The sequence below is a fragment of the Rutilus rutilus genome (assembly GCF_951802725.1).
Source record: "Rutilus rutilus genome assembly, chromosome: 1".
Lineage (NCBI taxonomy): Eukaryota > Metazoa > Chordata > Actinopteri > Cypriniformes > Leuciscidae > Rutilus > Rutilus rutilus.
In genome coordinates, this window is record NC_140209.1 from 23,482,422 (window position 1) to 23,500,850 (window position 18,429).

The 18,429-nt window shown below is 36.8% G+C and overlaps 1 protein-coding gene across 2 annotated transcripts; it reads left to right on the forward strand.

The window, feature by feature from the left end:
- On the forward strand, positions 1–18,171 carry LOC311276859 (interferon-induced very large GTPase 1-like). Of its 2 annotated transcripts, XM_084386841.1 has the most exons (9): positions 1–153; positions 3,818–3,920; positions 7,987–8,052; positions 8,160–8,192; positions 9,667–9,708; positions 9,791–10,366; positions 10,592–11,185; positions 11,335–11,402; positions 12,496–18,171. In XM_084386841.1, exons 2-9 carry the CDS (start codon positions 3,899–3,901, stop codon positions 17,173–17,175), a joined length of 6,081 nt encoding a protein of 2,026 aa, XP_084242967.1. In that variant the 5' UTR covers positions 1–153; positions 3,818–3,898; the 3' UTR covers positions 17,176–18,171. The 2 variants fall into 2 exon arrangements, with proteins under 2 accessions (XP_084242967.1, XP_084242968.1); XM_084386842.1 differs by lacking the exons at positions 7,987–8,052; positions 8,160–8,192 and having other exon boundaries at positions 68–153.
- The last annotated feature ends 258 nt before the right edge of the window (positions 18,172–18,429 follow it).

Here is an 18,429-nt window from a genome sequence, read left to right on the forward strand (position 1 = left end):
GAATCTTGACAGTTGAAGGTGCGGTACACTTGTGTGTACATGATCAGGATTTTACTACCTCCACCTCATTTTGAGCCAGGAAAATCATGTGTACACACACAGAGAAACTTCTCCCCTGTTCATAAAGAGATTAAACAGCACTTCAACATAGAGGTATCATCTTTCTTTTTATATATATATATTATTATTATTATTCGTTTTATGGAAATATATTGCAGTGTAAGAATTATAAATGCACTTACTATCTTTAATGGTAGTCCCACCTTGGTGTTTTACTTATAAAAGAAATATGTCTGTCTGTTTAGTGTTGTGAACCATAAACATTTTGGTAACAAATTTAATATCAAAAATGTAAGAGATATTAATAAAATGTGTTGCAATTATCACATTTTACACCAATAAAGTTGTTTCTGGGTGTAGCCACCTTACACCCAATGATAAACTTTACAGTGTAAAAATGTGCAGATTGACGCATGGAATTTGCATGGCACTCTCTCCTCTCATATGTTGATTTGATGTTTTAGATAACGTCGAGAATTCAATAGTGATAGTGAAACACCTGTTTATTTACTTTATTAATCAGTAAAGCTGAAACTTTGTGTTTTTATTCATGTGTTCATCAATGTGCAAACTGCAACACAAAAGGAAATTATATTAAATTAAAAGTTGCATTATTATATTGTAATTGGCTCTTTCACTAAAAAAAAAAAAAAGAATTACTGAAGTTTGTATGAACAAAACTAAAAACACCTGGGGCCTTTTCTCCGTACGTAGATTACTCCGTTATCTGGATTTTACTGTTGACGATTTGACATGATCCAGGATTGTTATATTCTTCAAAGCTCATCCTGGAGTTGCTTTCAAAGCAACAGGTCCATAAGTTCAAACCTTCTCAGGCGCAGCTTATTTCATGTAAACAGGATTAAATTGCATTTTTTTTAAAAGGAGGTTGAGGTCGGTCTGTCCCAGCCATAGCTAATTTCTTACAAGACCACCCTATTTAACCAGAGACAGTAATAATTTAAGATAATAATTGTAAAAAGAATTAGAAAAAGAATATAATATTGTGTATTATATCTTAACATGGACAGTTTTACTCATTGAGATATTTATTTGTGAGGGAATAATTAGCTAATATTTTATTTGTCTTTAGTTAGTCTAAGCATTGTATTAATTTGAACAGCTATTATGGGAGTGGCTTGATGCAGTGCAAGAGATGCAGATAGATAACTTGGTAAAATAAAATGCTGTCTGTGCTGATGTTCGTTTTTTTTTTTTTTTTTTTTTTTTTTTTTTTTTGATGGTTTAACACATCCTTTAACACATTCTGTTGACTATCAGGAACATGTCCACCAACTCTCATTAGAGTAATAGAGTATAGGTAGACTGGTAGGGTTAGGGTTAAAATAAAATGACATGTAGTTGCAAAGTTACTTAAAGCCAACAGAATGTTCAAAAGGGACCATCAAAATTAAATCTAACCAAATGTTATTGACCCTTAAGTAACTTTAATGCTGTCACGTAACAAATTTGCTTCAAAGGTAAAATAAAAAAATTGCTAAATACAACATTGAAATAAAAATGTAAAGCCTGTACAAATGCTAGAAATCGTGAAACAATGGAAATAATTGGGAATCCTGTAACAGTGCATTTCATTATGTTGTTTTGGTCGCTTGGCTGTTTCCTTATGAGGGTCTAGAAATTCAGCAAGTTTTTTCATCAGGTGTGTGATGTTATTTTTTAATATGATGTCATTACGTTGCTGTCTTGCTGCCAGCCAATCACTGCATTGCTGATCATGGTTTCAAGTATCAATATATCTGCACCTTCCAAGGAACACAAGAACGCACAATAAATCACAGACAACTACATCCGGATATTTTAATTAAATCAATTGAAAACGAAATTAGCCAGAGATCAGTTATCACGATTAGAAGATCTGGCATCTGGCATACATCTCAGATATATTAAGATAGTTATGAAGAAGGGACCCATGGAGGCCACATAAAGACAATCTCAGACATTACCTTGCTTGCAAAATCCAATTGTAATTAATACAGTACTACAACTTGTCAACTTTAACAGGCTTCTCTTATTGTTCGTGATGTAAGATTTTTTTTATTGTTTTTTTAAAAGTCTCTTAAGCTCACCAAGGCTGCATTTATTTATTAAAATAACAGTAAACACTGTGGTATTGTGAAATGTTCCAATTTAGTATAACTTTTTTCTATTTGAATATATTTAACATATTATTTATTCATGTGAAGCAAAACTGAATTATCCACATCACTTACTCCACACTGTAAAAAAAAATGGCCAAAAATGTTGCCAGTAATTCACTGTTAATTTTACAGTTATTTACCATACTTTACAGTACGGTTATGGTTTGCTAACCCTTATTGTAAAATTAAAATAAATATTAACTGAAATAAAACTTTGCAGAAAACAGCTGCCTTGCATTAGCCAGCTGCAGTTTAATTTAACTGCCATTATTACTGTGTACTTATTAAAAAAATCCTTAAAGTAAAAATAACTGAATTTAACAAAAACATTATTTGATAATACATTCTCATTTATTTACAAAATAATAATTTATTTTTGCCAGCAGCCATATTACCCTGTAGCCCACTGTTGCCCACGGAAGCTAAGCAGGGTTGAGCCTGGTCAGTACCTGGATGGGAGACCTCCTGGGAAAACTAGGTTGCTGCTGGAAGAGGTGTTAGTGAGGCCAGCAGGGGGTGCTCACCCTGTGGTCTGTGTGGGTCCCAACACCCCAGTATAGTGACAGGCGCACTATACTGTCAGAGCACCGTCCTTCGGATGAGACGTTAAACAGAGGTCCTGACTCTCTGTGGTCATTAAAAATCCCAGGATGTCCTTCGAAAGAGTAGGGGTGTAACCCCAGCATCCTGGCCAAATTTGCCCAGTGGCCTCTGTCCATCATCACTCTGTCTCTCCTCCACCAATAAGCTGGTATGTGGTGGTCGTTTTGGCGCAACATGGCTATCGTCGCATCATCCAGGTGGATGCTTCTATGTAAAGCACTTTGAGTGCCGAAAAAAGTGCTATATAAATGTAATGAATGATTTATGCACTGTTTTTCAAAATAACTGATTACTAAAACATTGCTGAATCTCATATTGTAGAATCATAGAGATACTATAATCAACAAATCTAAAAGTCCATGATGATTATTGTATCATCACAATATAGCCAAAACCACCTGATTAACTTTATCTTGGCTATTTCTTGCCACCACAAATGTGCTTTAAAACAGTTACAGCAGCCAGAGAAAAACTATTGTAAAAAGTCAAGAGCCCAACTAAAGCAAACACTGATCACCTTAATGGTGACTTCAAATGAAACTATTGTTTTCAATAAAACATCAACATCTAAACCTCTGTTTATTCACAACAAGAAATGTTGTACATGTGTGAAATATATAATGTCAAACTGGTTTGTAAACTGGTTTCATGCTCAGTGTGAAAGGGCCTTAAGGCTGTGGCTGGATGTCAGTTGTAGTTAGAACAAATGTCTGACATGTCTACAGTTGCTTCACATGCCTAACCTTTAAACCAGTTTTACATGTCACTTGTCTTCTTCACTTCTTTGCTGCATTTTCCAGCCAACAGCCCAAAATTCGCTTAGGGCAGAATGTAGGCGTTCAGAGCATAAAACAACAAAGTGACACTAATACACAAGTATTACGAAACAACTATTTCTGTGTTGTCTTCTCACTTCTCATGTTTTGTTTTGTTTTAGAACCAACTGATTTTTCAAAGCTGAAATGAATGTAAATGTATTAAATTGTCCACAGGACGAACAGCAACCATGGAAGCTCAGATAGCGGTGTGAACTACAGCACTAAAAGACATTGACGACATCAGTGGACTTCAGAATGGCCGACAGGGAAGGCAGATGTGAGTGCACAAAGTCTGCATGAAACATTCACCTTGGTCTTCTAAATGTGATCTTGGCTACATTCAGCAACAGAATATGATTGTCAGTCTGGGTTTTACAGCCACGTTTACACAGTTTGGTTATTAATGAGAATGACAACTGCATTTAATAACCAAACTTTTTAGGGGTATTGGACCGGGGGAAATGGTATACAAGAGTTTCAGGGGCCACATAATATTTTTAGTGAAATTTGTACGTAAAATAAATAAATAAATAAATCTTTCATAGTTCCCCATTAAGATTTAGAAACTTGTCCCTTGCTGGTCATCATTTATTCTTCTTTCTTAAACTTATGACAAAATTATTGCTATTTTTGGTATATTTTGTCATAATTTCCCTGCTAAATTGAAAATGATATAACCTTTGCTTCTTTGATAGCAGTATATACAATTCAAAAGGATACAACTCAATCAAAAGTGATGCAGCATATTAAGTTTATTAGATGTACTCTTTGTGGTTTATTGTTTTAAGGCGAGACACGACAGGCAAAAACATCGTTTTTTTTTACTGGTCAATTTTGAGATTTTTGGATATTTGTCTTCAATAACATGTCTTCTTTCAGACTTGTGGTGAAAAAAAGTCAGATATACACATTTAGGTCTTTATTTTACTACACTTTGTCTGTTTGCATCTGTAGATTTCTCATAAATTCAACAAAAGTTGGCGTTCTTAATCAACATGCTGCTCTGCGATTGCTGCCGGCACACTGTCATCACATGTACTGCTGTAAAACTTTCTCTCTGCTCTACAATGATGTCGGATCCAAATATGGTCATTTCCTTTTTATCAGCAACCAATCGTGAAAGTAAACGGGCTGAATGCGCACTCTCATTGGCTGATGAGAAATATTTAAAGCCCATTTTCTTAAAATGACTTTTCTCTCATACTCCAAGTCTGAAATATCCACTTCAGTAGCACCTATATAAACCACACTTTCCAGTCTTGTACCTAGTTATATGATGAAGACATTTACAGAGGGATTTGTAAATATATTATTCCTAGACTGATTTATATAACATTTTATTCCATAAAACATGGCAAAAATATTTTTTTTAAAGGGACTGTGTGTAGGAATTTCTCCCATCTAGTGGTGAAATTGTGTTTTGCATTCAAACGAATAATGCTCTCCAGCGCCTCACTTTGGCAAATGCGCGTTGCATCTACGGTAGCCGTAATGTACCAAAAAGCTATGACAGGATGTCTTATAATAGCACTTCGAGTTTTTCACCTACCCGTCCCATGTATATAAAGATAATAAATTCTTCGTTTACGAGGATTAGTCTGATCATTGGCAGAGGTATTTGTACACCATTGAGGGCATATTTATTAATAAAAATATTGATTTTAGATAATAAAATACCTAAAAAGCTACACATAGTCCCTTTAAAGTCCCTGTAAAGTCAAAATTAAGTATGTGTTCTGAGTTTGTCATACCACCGAAAAATGTGTTATTAGCCACCCAGCCCAATTTCAATGATTAAAAAAGCCGCCAAGTAAATAAAATAAGCTATCAAAATCTCGAAAAAATGAGCAGTAGTCTCAGCTCTCAAACGCTGGGGGCGTGTCCGCTGGCTGCGCTGAAACCACGCCCACTCGCGGGAAATATGACTCGCGCACAGCTCGTGCATGTCGGCGCGACGGGAGGATGAAGGCCGAAGCGGACAGCGGGAGATAGTCGGTTCGGCCCCATTCACCAGTAACAGCGGATTATCAGTGAATTCCAGTTGTCTCCAACGAAAGTAAACTATCCTGATCTCTACAGAGGCGGGTGTGGTAGCGATCATCAGCTCTCCATCAAGGTAACGTTAGCTCTTCACAAGATAAATCCACCTCTTCTTGATATGATCATTTTTCGGAAATTTAAATAAGGACACCGATCTGTTTTCTAAGTGATTGCATCCAGGGAATACGCATTTACATGACGAAGGCATAGCCAGAGCCGTGGGCATAGTAGCTAGCAAACTGTAGGCTGTCTGATAGTAACTCGCGATTGAGCGATAGGCTTAGTGACTCCGTGCGTCATCAAGTAGGGGCCCAATCAAGCTCAGGGGGTCGCAGTGCGTCATCGGGCCCCCGTTTTAGCCCCGCCCAAAAAATCCGGCTCACAGCAAGGGTGAAAAACTGTTAAACGGTCTAACTCCACAATTTAGTACTTCACAGTTCTCAGTCTTTGTAACATGTTTTAGCAATACATTTCTAGCACTTATAATGTGTTTAGAATTTTTTTGTAGAATTGCCTTTACAGGGACTTTAAGGCTATTGACAGTATATTCTGATTTACAGGATAACAAAAGTAGATATCCATAAATCCCTCTGTAATTGTTTTCCCATCTAATATGTGAACACAATGAAAAAATAATTTTTAACCTGGCTTTATCCAATTCTCAGATTTAGTTTTTTTTATATATATATGCAAATTAGCGCATATTTAATCAGATATTGCCTAATTTGCATATTTAAACATTAAATTACGAAAAAATTGTAATACATTTTTTTTTTCTCATCTTAATGTAGGTAATCAACTGGGAAAGTTTAATGGTGATATCTGCTAGTTAAATTTGTTACCCTATTCACCTGTAGTGTCTCGCCTTAAAGGGCAACTATTATGCCCCTTTTCCCAAGATGTAAAATAAGTCTCTGATGTCCCCAGATTGTGTATGTTAAGTTTTATCTCAAAATGCCCAACAGATAATTTTGTACAGCATGTTTAAATTGTCCCTTTTTGGGGCAGAAACCCCCCCCCCCGCAGTTTTAGTGTATCCCTTTAAATGCAAATGAGCTGCTGCTGCCGGCACAGAGGGCGGAGCCTCACAAGCTTGCGCTCAGTTTTAAGACACTCTCATCTCACGGAATGATAATATCAAAACAGAAACTCTCAGTAGCGGTGTTCATTTCAACCCGGAGTCGGAAAATAATGCCTACAGAGTCAGAGAAATACTATATGGAGATGGAACAGGTATAGTTTTGTCTAATTACGGTTATAACTTATTTGTCATCTGCTTTTATCCACTATTAATACAAGCCTGCTGTAGCGGACCGTGTCCGAATGATGGCCAAAAATATACTGATGAGTTTTAATGAAGTTCATTGTACATCACACAAAAGATGAAGCATTAGTTTTACTCCAGAAAAATCACTGTAAGAGAGGAATAAACACAGTATAAGAGGTGTGCATTAAAGTCTATTCCATAAACTCTCTCTCTCCCTTTCATTATCATCAACATACACAGTGAATTACACAAAACACTTGTTACAACTAACAGTAAACAAATACACACTTTGTCAGGGGGTGCTTAATAAACTGGTAAACTTTATATCTGTATAATAACTCCTATGAACTGTAATAAAGTGCACGCTCTCCCTTTCATTACTGCCATGACCAGTAATGTTATGCCTATTGCTCCAGAGACTATAAGCTGGATCAAGAACTGTTGGTACAGATCCATCCTCGAGTAACAACGAGAGTAAATGACGACTGCTATGTTCATTCTTATATCCAACAACAAAACACCTCAATCGCTAAGAAGATATTCTTGTCTACAGCTGCTCCAGCATAGAAACAATGGCGAACTGTGCTAATACGGCAGTGTCAGTCAACTGTTGTGGGTGGGGCCTGGGCAAAACTATATCACATTACCCAGAATCTGAAAACGGCTTGTTCTGAGACTGCTTATGATTTATGGGGATTTTAAAAAAAAGCATTGGGTGGATTTTTATCACTGTCAACACACATTTATGTTCAAAAACCATGTAAAAGTGAATTTTGCATAATAGGCCTTTAATAGTAACAATAGTGTCAATGTAGGGCCTCCTCTGACATGTTTTTTTTTTTTTTTTTTTTTGAACACTCCTAATCGCTGAAAGCGAAATACTCTATTGTGATTGGCTATTTATTTTTTTGCCAACGGAGGCACAAGTCTCCGGTTATGGATTTGCCTCCCTCCCTGGAAACTGAACACAAACTGAAATGGGGCCACAATCAGTAAACAATATATTACATTTGTTGTAATGCTTTTGTCTCTGCAGCGGGTGTTCGGAAGACTGGGGAAAGATGCCTCAATAGGAGCAAGAGCAGGGATGGATACCCTAAAAGTATTTAAATGAAAAAATAACAGTTTGTAGATTTTAATTGCTTGCACTGCTTTTTTTTTTTTCAATACGTGTTCATGTGTGTTTTGTGATTGTTTTATGTTTTGCAGTTGCCAGTAGTTCAGATTTGAATCTCCCTGACAGTAAGTCAATTAAACGATTCAACAGCAACAGAAAAGTATAATATAGTTTTAAAGTTTTGATGAACTGTGACTGTTATATTTCATATATCACAAATATGTTGTAAATAAGAACATTTGATATTCACCAGAGCGCAAACACAAATAGGCACTGGAGTGTTTGCCAAATCTATTTCGCCAGTATGATATTAATAAAATATTGACTGAGGGTGCTCTTGCTTTCATTTAAGGGTGCTTATATCTAAATTTGACTTTGTGATGTTTTTATTTTTGTACCTATATTTTAATTTGACAAATTATGTGATCAAACTTTACTTGTCATGCAGCCTGTAGTTCTGTTGTGGACCCCTGGTTGAAGACCCTTGTTTTACAAAATTGATTTTTTCAAGTACAATAAAAAATGTATACCTACAAATGCAACTACTTTTTTGAACTGCAGATGTAATATATAATCATAACAAATAATAAAAATGAACAGCATTTTACAGTAAGTATGTTTACAATTGACATTCAATACCCTATACTTGTCATTAGCCACATTTCCACTTTCGGGCCAGTGCAAGCCAGGGCTTTAGATGGGCCGTTCCGGGCTAAAAGCCCCGGGCATGTAGCCCCGAGGCCAAAATCCACATTTCCACTGTCAGGCCAGAAGCTCTGCAACGCTACACTAAAACACGCCCGTAACACGCCTCTCTGGAACAATGTCACACAAACCCATCATTTCACCAACAAATGGAAGTTTTATCAGAAAACTAATCAGAAAGAAATCACTGGAAACAGCGTGATCGCAAAACAAACATGATAAAAGGGACCGTTTGCTGACTTTTTTGTTGTTTACCTGAATATTTAAAACCCAAGAATCGATGTTTTACCACAGGTTTACAATAAAAAGAGATACATTGATCATAATGAATTAATTTGTGTCAAAGCTGCAGATTAGTCACACAGAAATTAATGAGTCTTAAAATTATTTACAGTAGATTTATACAATGTGCTGTACAAGTCAAGGACTTACTACCTATGAATGCATGTGATGTGAATGGCACAGTGAGTTCAAAGTTCAGAAATCTCTGAATAATAATTAAATGTAAAATATTCTCATCCCAATCCCAAACAGTCCAGATATAAAAAAAAAGTGTTATTTCACTCACGTGTGTGCAAATTATTATTATTATTTTTTTAATTACCACCAATTGCATGTGTGACTGCGATGGTTTTTCAGGCTATTTTAAAATTCAGAGGCATGATCATTAAATAAGTTACTGCTATGGGCTAAAAAGCAATGTAATCAATATAATCCATACCTGTAATTTGATAAACGCATTAATGAAATTTAATTACAAGTACTTGATTTTGTAATTTGGCTACATAATGCATTTAGCATTACTAAATTCTGCACTTTTATATACAGCACAGTATACCGAGTTACAGTCTGTTGAAATCTTAATTGTAATGTTTTTCTTTTTTTGCTCTGCAGCTGTCGTTCAGACTTTTCACACAAGACCCCAGAGTCCCATGAGTAAGTATTTAAATAAAACTCTGAACGGTTTGTAAATTTAATTTGCTTGTACTGGTTCTTCATAACACCGTGTGTGTTTCAGAGAGTGATCTGAGGATTGTTCTACTGGGGAAGAACTTGGCAGAAAACAGTCGCGTGGGAAAACTCATATTAGGGAATGAAAAGTTTGACAGTAAAGCTCCTTCAGATCAAGTGCAGACAGAAAGAAAAATGCACAAGACAGTCATCAACGCTCCTCACCTTCTCCAGCCACATCTCTCAGACAATCAGATCATAGAGACAGTAAGAAAGTGCCTGTATCTGTCTGATCCAGGACCTCACGTGATCGTTCTGGTCCTTCAACATGATCAGTGTTCAACAGAAGATCTAGAGCATGTAGAGAAGGTGCTCAAGTCTTTCTCTAACAAAGTTTATGAATACACCATGGTGCTCACGACACAAGAGTCAGACAGTGTTGAGCCGGCCGAAGTCAATGGCGTTATAAAGGAAATTATTAAAAAATGTTTAAACAGACATTACAAACTTACAAAAACCAGCCCTTCTGCCGACCTTAAAGAGAATTTAGAGAAATTTGCACAAATGAACAGTGGACACTATCTGATTTGTGATGAATTTGAAGGTTCAGAGAATTCCACAGAGCAACAAGACAGAGAAAGAGGTGAGTCTGGAAATATATATATATTCTAATAAATAGAAGTAAATGACAAAAGTAGATTAAAAAGCATCACACACTTCACACAGCCTGTCCAATGATCTCCTGCAAACTGAAGGTTATAATGAATGTGCACAAATAAGTAAAATAAATTAATCAGATGGTCATCCTTTATCTTTTTCTGTGGTGCATTTTATTGTAGAGATTAAAGTGCTTTTTTTTTTACTTCAGGTCATAAGAAGTCACCTTTGACCGTTGCACTATTTGGAAACTCTGCATCAATCCAGTTTCGACATGACAACATTTTACTTGGAGAAGAAGAGTACCGTTTTAAAACTACAGACACATCCAGGATCATTCCTTTACCAAGGGAAATAGCAGAACACTACATCTCTGTGATAAACATGACTGCCAGACATGAGACTGAACTTAACATGGACTGTGTGGATCATCTCATTGATCAACTAGTGAATGAAAATGAAATCCATGCCTTCATCTTTGTTGTGAGACTGGGTCAGTTAACAGATGCTGATAAGAAGAGTCTCGAATGGCTTCAGAGAGTGTTTGGTGACAAAGTTCTTCAGTTTGTGATGATTCTCTTCACCTATGAGACGAAAGAAGAAAAGTCTAAAACTATAAAAGACCCTGTTCTGGAGCAACTGCTTGAGAAATGTGGAGGAAGATTTCACACCTGCAACAAGATGATGAACAACCAATCAGAGATGAGAGACCTGATGAACAAGATTGAACATCTGTTTAATGAGAATAAACAGCAGCGCTACACTGAAATAAGGCGAAACTTCGAAAAGAGCGAAAAAGAAAGTGGTAAGAAATCAGTTTGTTTTCTGTATATACGCACACACTATCACTTGAATATAATATGGTAGTATCAAAGTGAGTTGTGATTCAAGCAGAGGAATTACCACTTCAGAGAACCAAATATTTCAGTTTTCCCCTTTCGTTTGTTTAAATAGATAGAATCACAATCATGAAAGAGAACACGCAGCGAATCACCACAAGCATGGAGAAAGATACACACAAGGTATGTGCTGGCTGAAATATAACTACAGAATATGTGCACAAAGTCAAAATGAAACATTTTTTTAACATTTATGTAGGATACAAGCTGAAGTAATGGTGAGATTAGAAAATGTTCCTTTGTCACATTTTATCTTCTGTTTTAGAACAAACATTTGGGATGCAAAACTGTAGAATAACTAATAATGTTCTGAAAGTAAGGTATGGAAAGTGACCCAATTAGGCCCACAGATATCCAAGTTTTAATTGTTTTCATATACTGTAGATACTTCAAATACAGTATTAAAAAGATTTAGATTTAGCTCTCAATTAAACACTTATGTTCATTTTTATCATAAATTGACTAAAATAAAGGTGACATTGTGTCATACATTTTATAAAATTAAGTTACTTAAACAATAAATCCACAAGTTGTGATGTTGCTGATTTAAAATGAGTCACTGTTGTAAAGTGGACATACAGGTGATGTACACATGTTTCCGGGAACACCTAATTCACATCCCACGCTGGCATTGTAAATTTAAGACTGAAAATAATAATCCAGAACAGGATTAAGCATTTAAAGTGAAGTAATGACCAAATTGAACTGCAGTGTTTACATGACCATAGGATGCATTAGCTGCATATATTAAAGTGAAGTGCATTACTGTTTTGCAAACTTGTTGAGCATGTGCTTATTATACAGGATATTCAGTCTCAGAGCAGGTCAATTTGCAGTAGGGCTTGGCAATATGGCCAAAGATCTTTTAGTAATACTGTTTGTATTTTATATTTTTAAATTTCAATATTAATATTGATTCAATATAATTTCATACCATTTATTGGAGAAATAAAACATTCCACATGTTGTAGAGATGTGGTGGTGGCCTAATTTTACTTTGAGCCATAGTATATATCTGTTTTCGATAGCCTTCAAATTTGACAAGATGTGGTATAACATAGCACAATATATTTTTTCAATATATATAAAATGTGACTTTTTATCTTAATTAAAACTGATTTATTGATTCATTGTCAAGATCATAACTTGCATTCTTGCATAAGTGAACAATGTCCTTCATTACTAAGTGCCAAATAAATGGCTGTTTCTTTCACAGGTAATAGCTTTAGAAGAAGAAACAAGATTGGAACAAGACAACGCAAAAGAAATTGATGGAAAAACAAAGCATCTCTTAGATAGACTTCATCTTAAAGGCAGGCATCATAAACTGAGAACTGCAGATTTTCTTCAGTTAACAGCACATTCATTAAAATCCACTGAATCTTGTGCTGAAGAGGAGCTAATTCAGACTTTCATGCAAAAACTACTGATGATGAACTACAGAGCAAGATACATTAATGTTGAGAAAAACAATGAACAGCATCACACAAAACAAAGAGACAATGACTCATATGCAGATATGGGTGATATCTTTAAAGCAATGTCTTTTTCTAACAAAGGAATCAGTCAATCTGAGCGTATTCACCCAATGGATGTTCAGATGGCTGTGTTTCATTGTGCTGATGGTTTCCTGAAGCAGCTGATGGTCACTAAACTGTCCCAGTGTCAGTACGCTCTGCCTCTGCTTGTTCCTGATCCAGACAAACAACAGATTGAGTTTCCTCTCTGGACATTCAGACAAATCAACAAGAGCTGGAAGATGAGAAACACCAACAATGAGATCATCAGTCAAACCCATCCGGTCTATAAGGCACAAAGTCCAATGGTGTTTTTCTTCAGGTTTGGCTCTGTGTCTTCATCCAAGTCTCAGCTGATGAACAGTCTGATCAATGAGAAACACAACACGTTCTTCCACAGGAACTGCCCAGGCAGCAGCAGAACCAGAGTCCTGATGGATGGAGTGGTGGAGATCGCCTGGTTCTGCCCTTCTGGGAAAAACACGGATAAATTCACGGACTGTGTTGCGTTCTGTAATCTACATGGTGATGCAGGAGATCATGAGAAACAGCTGCAGATCCTCACTGAAATGGCCTCAGTCAATGTTGTTCTTCTACCACGACTGCAAAACAATGACAAAAGTGCAACAATAATCCAAAACCTGTACAGGGACAGAAAGCCATTTATTTGTCTTTTTACTGAGGATGATTCTGCTGTAACCGAGCCAATAAAAGGAAAATACAAGATCGGTTTGAAAGACAGAAATCAGTCAGAAGTATCTGAAGAACTCAGAAGAACCATAAATGATTGTCTCTCAGAATCATCTTCCACTTTCAGACTTGAAGATTTGTCCAAACACTCAGACATCAGAGTAGATGAGGAAGATGATGAAGACTGCAGGAGAGGAAGAGAAGCAGCACAGCAGATGATGAGTTTACTGGAGAAGAAAGATCTGACAGAAATCAAAGAATCATTTCTGCCTCATCAGGGGAAACTGTGGCATCAGTGGAGTCAGAAGAACAAAGAACTACATCGACCTCGAGCATATGAGACAGAACTGGACATCAGTAGAAAGAAAACAGAGATGAAGAATATTCGTCACCAGCAGCACGAATCTGACATGACAACTTTTATACAGTTGTTTTTTAAACAAATCCAATCTCATGCTGAGAATAAGATGTATTTTCTGAAATGGCTTGAAATCTTCCTAACCTCAAAAAATATTTCTGTTCCTCACAAATATGATAAATCTGAACAACTCAAGTTTGAACAAACTGACCTTGAGAAAATATCGGAGGAACTTCAAGCCGCAACCTTTGGTTTGGAGCACATCATGAGGGAGATTGGTCAGATCTATGAATCATGTTCATCTGTGAAGAAGAACAAGAAAGATGTGCAGTTTGACTTCTCTTCTCTCCCGAGTCTTGCAGCAAAGATGATGATATCTGGATTTCCACTGGAGCTGATGGATGGAGATGCTGCTCATGTTCCTGTGATCTGGATCTCTGCTGTTCTAGATAAACTCATCCAGAAACTGGGAGACCAGAGGGTCTTTGTGCTGTCAGTTTTAGGGATTCAGAGCTCTGGGAAATCCACCATGCTGAATGCCATGTTTGGACTCCAGTTTGCCGTCAGTGCTGGCAGGTGCACCAGAGGAGCTTTCATGCAGCTGGTCAAAGTCTCAGACGAGATGCAAACACAGATGAACTTTGACTATATTCTGGTTGTTGACACTGAGGGTCTTCGAGCTCTAGAACTGACTGGAAGTTCAACAAGACATCATGACAATGAATTGGCCACATTTGTTGTTGGTCTTGGAAATCTGACCTTGATCAACATCTTTGGTGAAAACCCATCTGAGATGCAGGACATTCTTCAGATTGTTGTTCAGGCCTTCCTGAGGATGAAGGTGGTCAAACTGAATCCCAGCTGTGTGTTTGTGCATCAGAATGTCTCAGACGTCACAGCTGGAGAGAAAAATGAGGAGGGAAGGAGACGACTGCTGCAGACACTGGATAAGATGACAAAACTTGCTGCAAAGGATGAAGTCTGTGATGCAGAATGTTTCAGTGATGTCATTAAATTTGATGTTCAGAATGATGTGAAGTATTTTGCTCATCTTTGGGAGGGAAACCCACCCATGGCACCACCAAACCCAAACTACTGTGAGAATATTCAAGAACTAAAGAAAACTATTGTGTCTCATGCCTCAAAGTCACATGGAACGATGCTGATAGACCTAAAAGATCGTGTTAAAGATCTCTGGGAGGCTTTACTGAATGAACGATTTGTCTTCAGCTTCAGAAATTCGCTGGAGATTTCAGCCTATAGGAAACTGGAGACAAGATACAGCAAGTGGTCCTGGAGTCTTCGCAGTGCAATGATGGAAATTGAGAACAAAATACACAACAAAATAGAAAATGAAGCAATTCATGAGGTTGAGGAAACTGATCTTCAAACAGAACTGAAGAAGACAAGTGAAGAAGTGGAGAAATCAATGTCTGAATTCTTTGAGAAAGACACAGATGCAGATATACTGATTCAGTGGAAATCATCATTTGAAATCAAAATCAAAGAGATTCAGGAAAACATTGTGAGAGAAACAAAGAAGAAATTAAACGAGATTCTTCAGCAGCGAGACCTGAAGAAAAAGATTGATGCTCAGAAGACACACCATGAAAACACTCTCTTTGAAAAGAGCAAAGAACTTGCCTTAAAACTCAAAGACAAGACAAATGATGAAGAAACACTAAAGAAAGAATTTGATTTGTTCTGGAAACACAGTGTGAAGAAGATCATCAGAGACACTCATCCAATAAAAGACAATAACATAATGAGAGATGTAAAACACTTCCTCAGTGACATCTATGAAAGTGCACCTGTAGGCCACTGGATGGACAGCAAGGATATTTTTTCTGTGCCAAGTTATACTCAATATGTTCTTTTCAAAAGGGAGTTCAAAGAGTCTGTAATCAACTCATCTAGATACACTCAAACATTGTCTCCAGAAGATGAAATAAGGAATTTCATCACAGATGTTGCTCAGCAGACAGACAAAATGATTCAGTCATTTAACATTTCAAAGATGGGCTACAACATCAGCTGCATTCAACAAATCACAGATTACATCAAGATGAGAGTAACAGAACATCAGAGAAGATCTGTGGAATATGAGTTCAAGAATGAATTCTTCATGGATTTAGTACATTCCATCTGTAACAGAGCAGAGCAGATGATCTCTGACCAACACAGAATGTTCAGAGACGCCAATGATCCAGAAATATATGTTGAGAAAAAGAGAGCAGAGTACTATAGTATTTTCCAGAAATACTGTCATGGAGCAACATCAGCTGCCATTTTTGGAGAGATCATCTGTCAGAAACTTAAAGAGCCCATTGAGCAGAGTGTCTACAAGAAGACTGCCAGAGATCTGACAGATGAAATAATGAAAAACTGTTCATCACTGAATGGAAACAGATCAAAACTGGAGAAACACATCCTGAAGACACTGGCAGAAGAGGAGGATTGTCACAAATACATGAACTATATTTATAATCCCAGAGATCACTTCAAGAGTTTCATCAGAGATGAAGTCAGTCAGTACATCACTGATAAGTTCAATGTCAGTGTTTCACACAAGATGAAGGAGAACATTAAACTCTTGCAGCAGAAGATAATAAAAGCAGCACATGAATCTACTGAACATGTTCAAGTGAACAGTGGAGATGTTGGTTTGTGGTTGAAGAGTTTCACACAGCAGCTCTCAGATGTTCTGATCTTCTCTGAAAAAGACCTCAGTGGAGTGAAACTTAGTGGTGCTGATAATTGCAAACTCCTAGAAGATGTGATAAGAGAAGAACTTCCAGCTGTAATGTCTGATATCTACAGTAAATTCAACACTGAGGCATTTCTAGTAAAGCTGGACTATACGTTCAGGCCAGATGAGATTCTGATTGATCACTTCTGTCAGTGCTGTTGGGTTCAGTGTCCGTTCTGTAAAACAGTCTGCACAAACACCATAGAAAACCATCATGGAGATCACAGTGTTGCTTTCCATCGTAGTATTGGACTGAGTGGAATTCATTACGACAATACATGCAACTTGTCTACTCATATCTGCACATCAGCAGTAGGAAATAGCAATCTGTATTTTTATCCTATTGGATCAGAAGAAAAAGTCCCCTGGAAAGATTACAGAACAGCAGGAGGAGTTTATGCAGACTGGAGCATCACATCTGATCTATCTGAACTGCCCTACTGGAAGTGGTTTGTCTGCAGATTCCAGAAAGATCTGGAAAAATACTACATGAAAACATTTGAGGGGAGTGGTGTGATACCAGATGAATGGAGAATATACTCAAAACAGGATGCTTTAGAGAGTTTGGATAAATACATTTAATTGAACAAGTATAAGTTGTTTTTTTTTTTTGTTCTTTGATTTACAGAACAGTTGTATCACTTCAGTGAAGCTGGAATCATCTACACCTCTTTGATACCTGGGGACACTTTAGAGAGAAGAGTTTAAAGATTTAATAGCATTATGTTTCAAAAGACTGTTGGTAAACTGATTAATTCATTAAGACCTATAGTTGTTGGAACAAAATGCTTAAATGTGACAAAATAATCGTAAAAGTCTTCACTGGTCCTTTCAAATTTATTTTGAGCACTTCACTGCATCCAGCTGACACTTATATATTTTTTATCTTATTCTTTGCTTTCGCCATTTCTTAATTCCCTCCTTGCTCTAGCCTGTACTATCCTAGACAATGTTTGAAAATTTATATTATCAGACATCCCAAGTCTCACGGAAGTTCCGGGAGTCTCCCGCATGTCGATAGCGGCTCCCTGATGCCCGCAAATCAGTTAAAATCTCCCGGAACCTAGAGCGAGCGAGCAAGCGCGCGCGCACAGCAGAGAGAGGGAGCGAGAGACCTTGCGTGTGTGTGCTAGTGTGCCTCACGAAGCGCATGTAAGGACCCAACCAATCAATTGTCAGTGCGGGAGGGCTTTTATCTATACTCCCGAACCGCACTGACAACTCAAAATTGTTTAATTAAGATCATTTACAGGTTTAACTATGTTCAAGTTCAATGAAGGCGAGTCGTGAATTTACGATGTACTGGGTTTATTTTAGTCTCTAGAGTTTGTTTTCATTTCATATTACTAATTACTTTTTTCATTACTTTCTAAAACCTGACACAAACTTATAAAAATACAAATATGATACCCAATAGTACTTTCAATACTGTCTAATTCCTGCAAATGTGCAGCTTTATGTCTGGCCATCTAAGTTTCTACTGTTTAATTGTGTGTGAATTGTAGACAAGCATGTGTTTGTGATTATGTACAAGAAAAACATACATGACAAAAATAAACAATCTATGTATTACTGTTTACCTTCATGTATGTTGTTTTATGGTGCGTATTTCTAGACACCGATTACCTTATTTTGATTATTCTCAGGTTATGTAAAGTACTGTAAGTCAAATCTGTGTCCTAAATCATAAGCATCTGAATTTTCATACTTACAATCCATAGGTGAGAAGACTTCTCCGTAGTCTGATCAGGTTACTTTTTTGGAAATCGAAGACTTTTGGCAGGCAAGCTTCTTAGTTTCAATTAAATATAGTTTTATTAGGTTACATATAAAAGT

Bases quoted from the DNA above. Each gene is read 5' to 3' on its own strand.
- LOC311276859 (XM_084386841.1), top strand. From the start codon at position 3,899: ATGGCCGACAGGGAAGGCAGAT. The intron at 10,367-10,591 runs GTGAGTCTGGAA...TTTTTACTTCAG, and splicing joins GCAACAAGACAGAGAAAGAG to GTCATAAGAAGTCACCTTTG. The intron at 11,403-12,495 runs GTATGTGCTGGC...TTTCTTTCACAG, and splicing joins TGGAGAAAGATACACACAAG to GTAATAGCTTTAGAAGAAGA.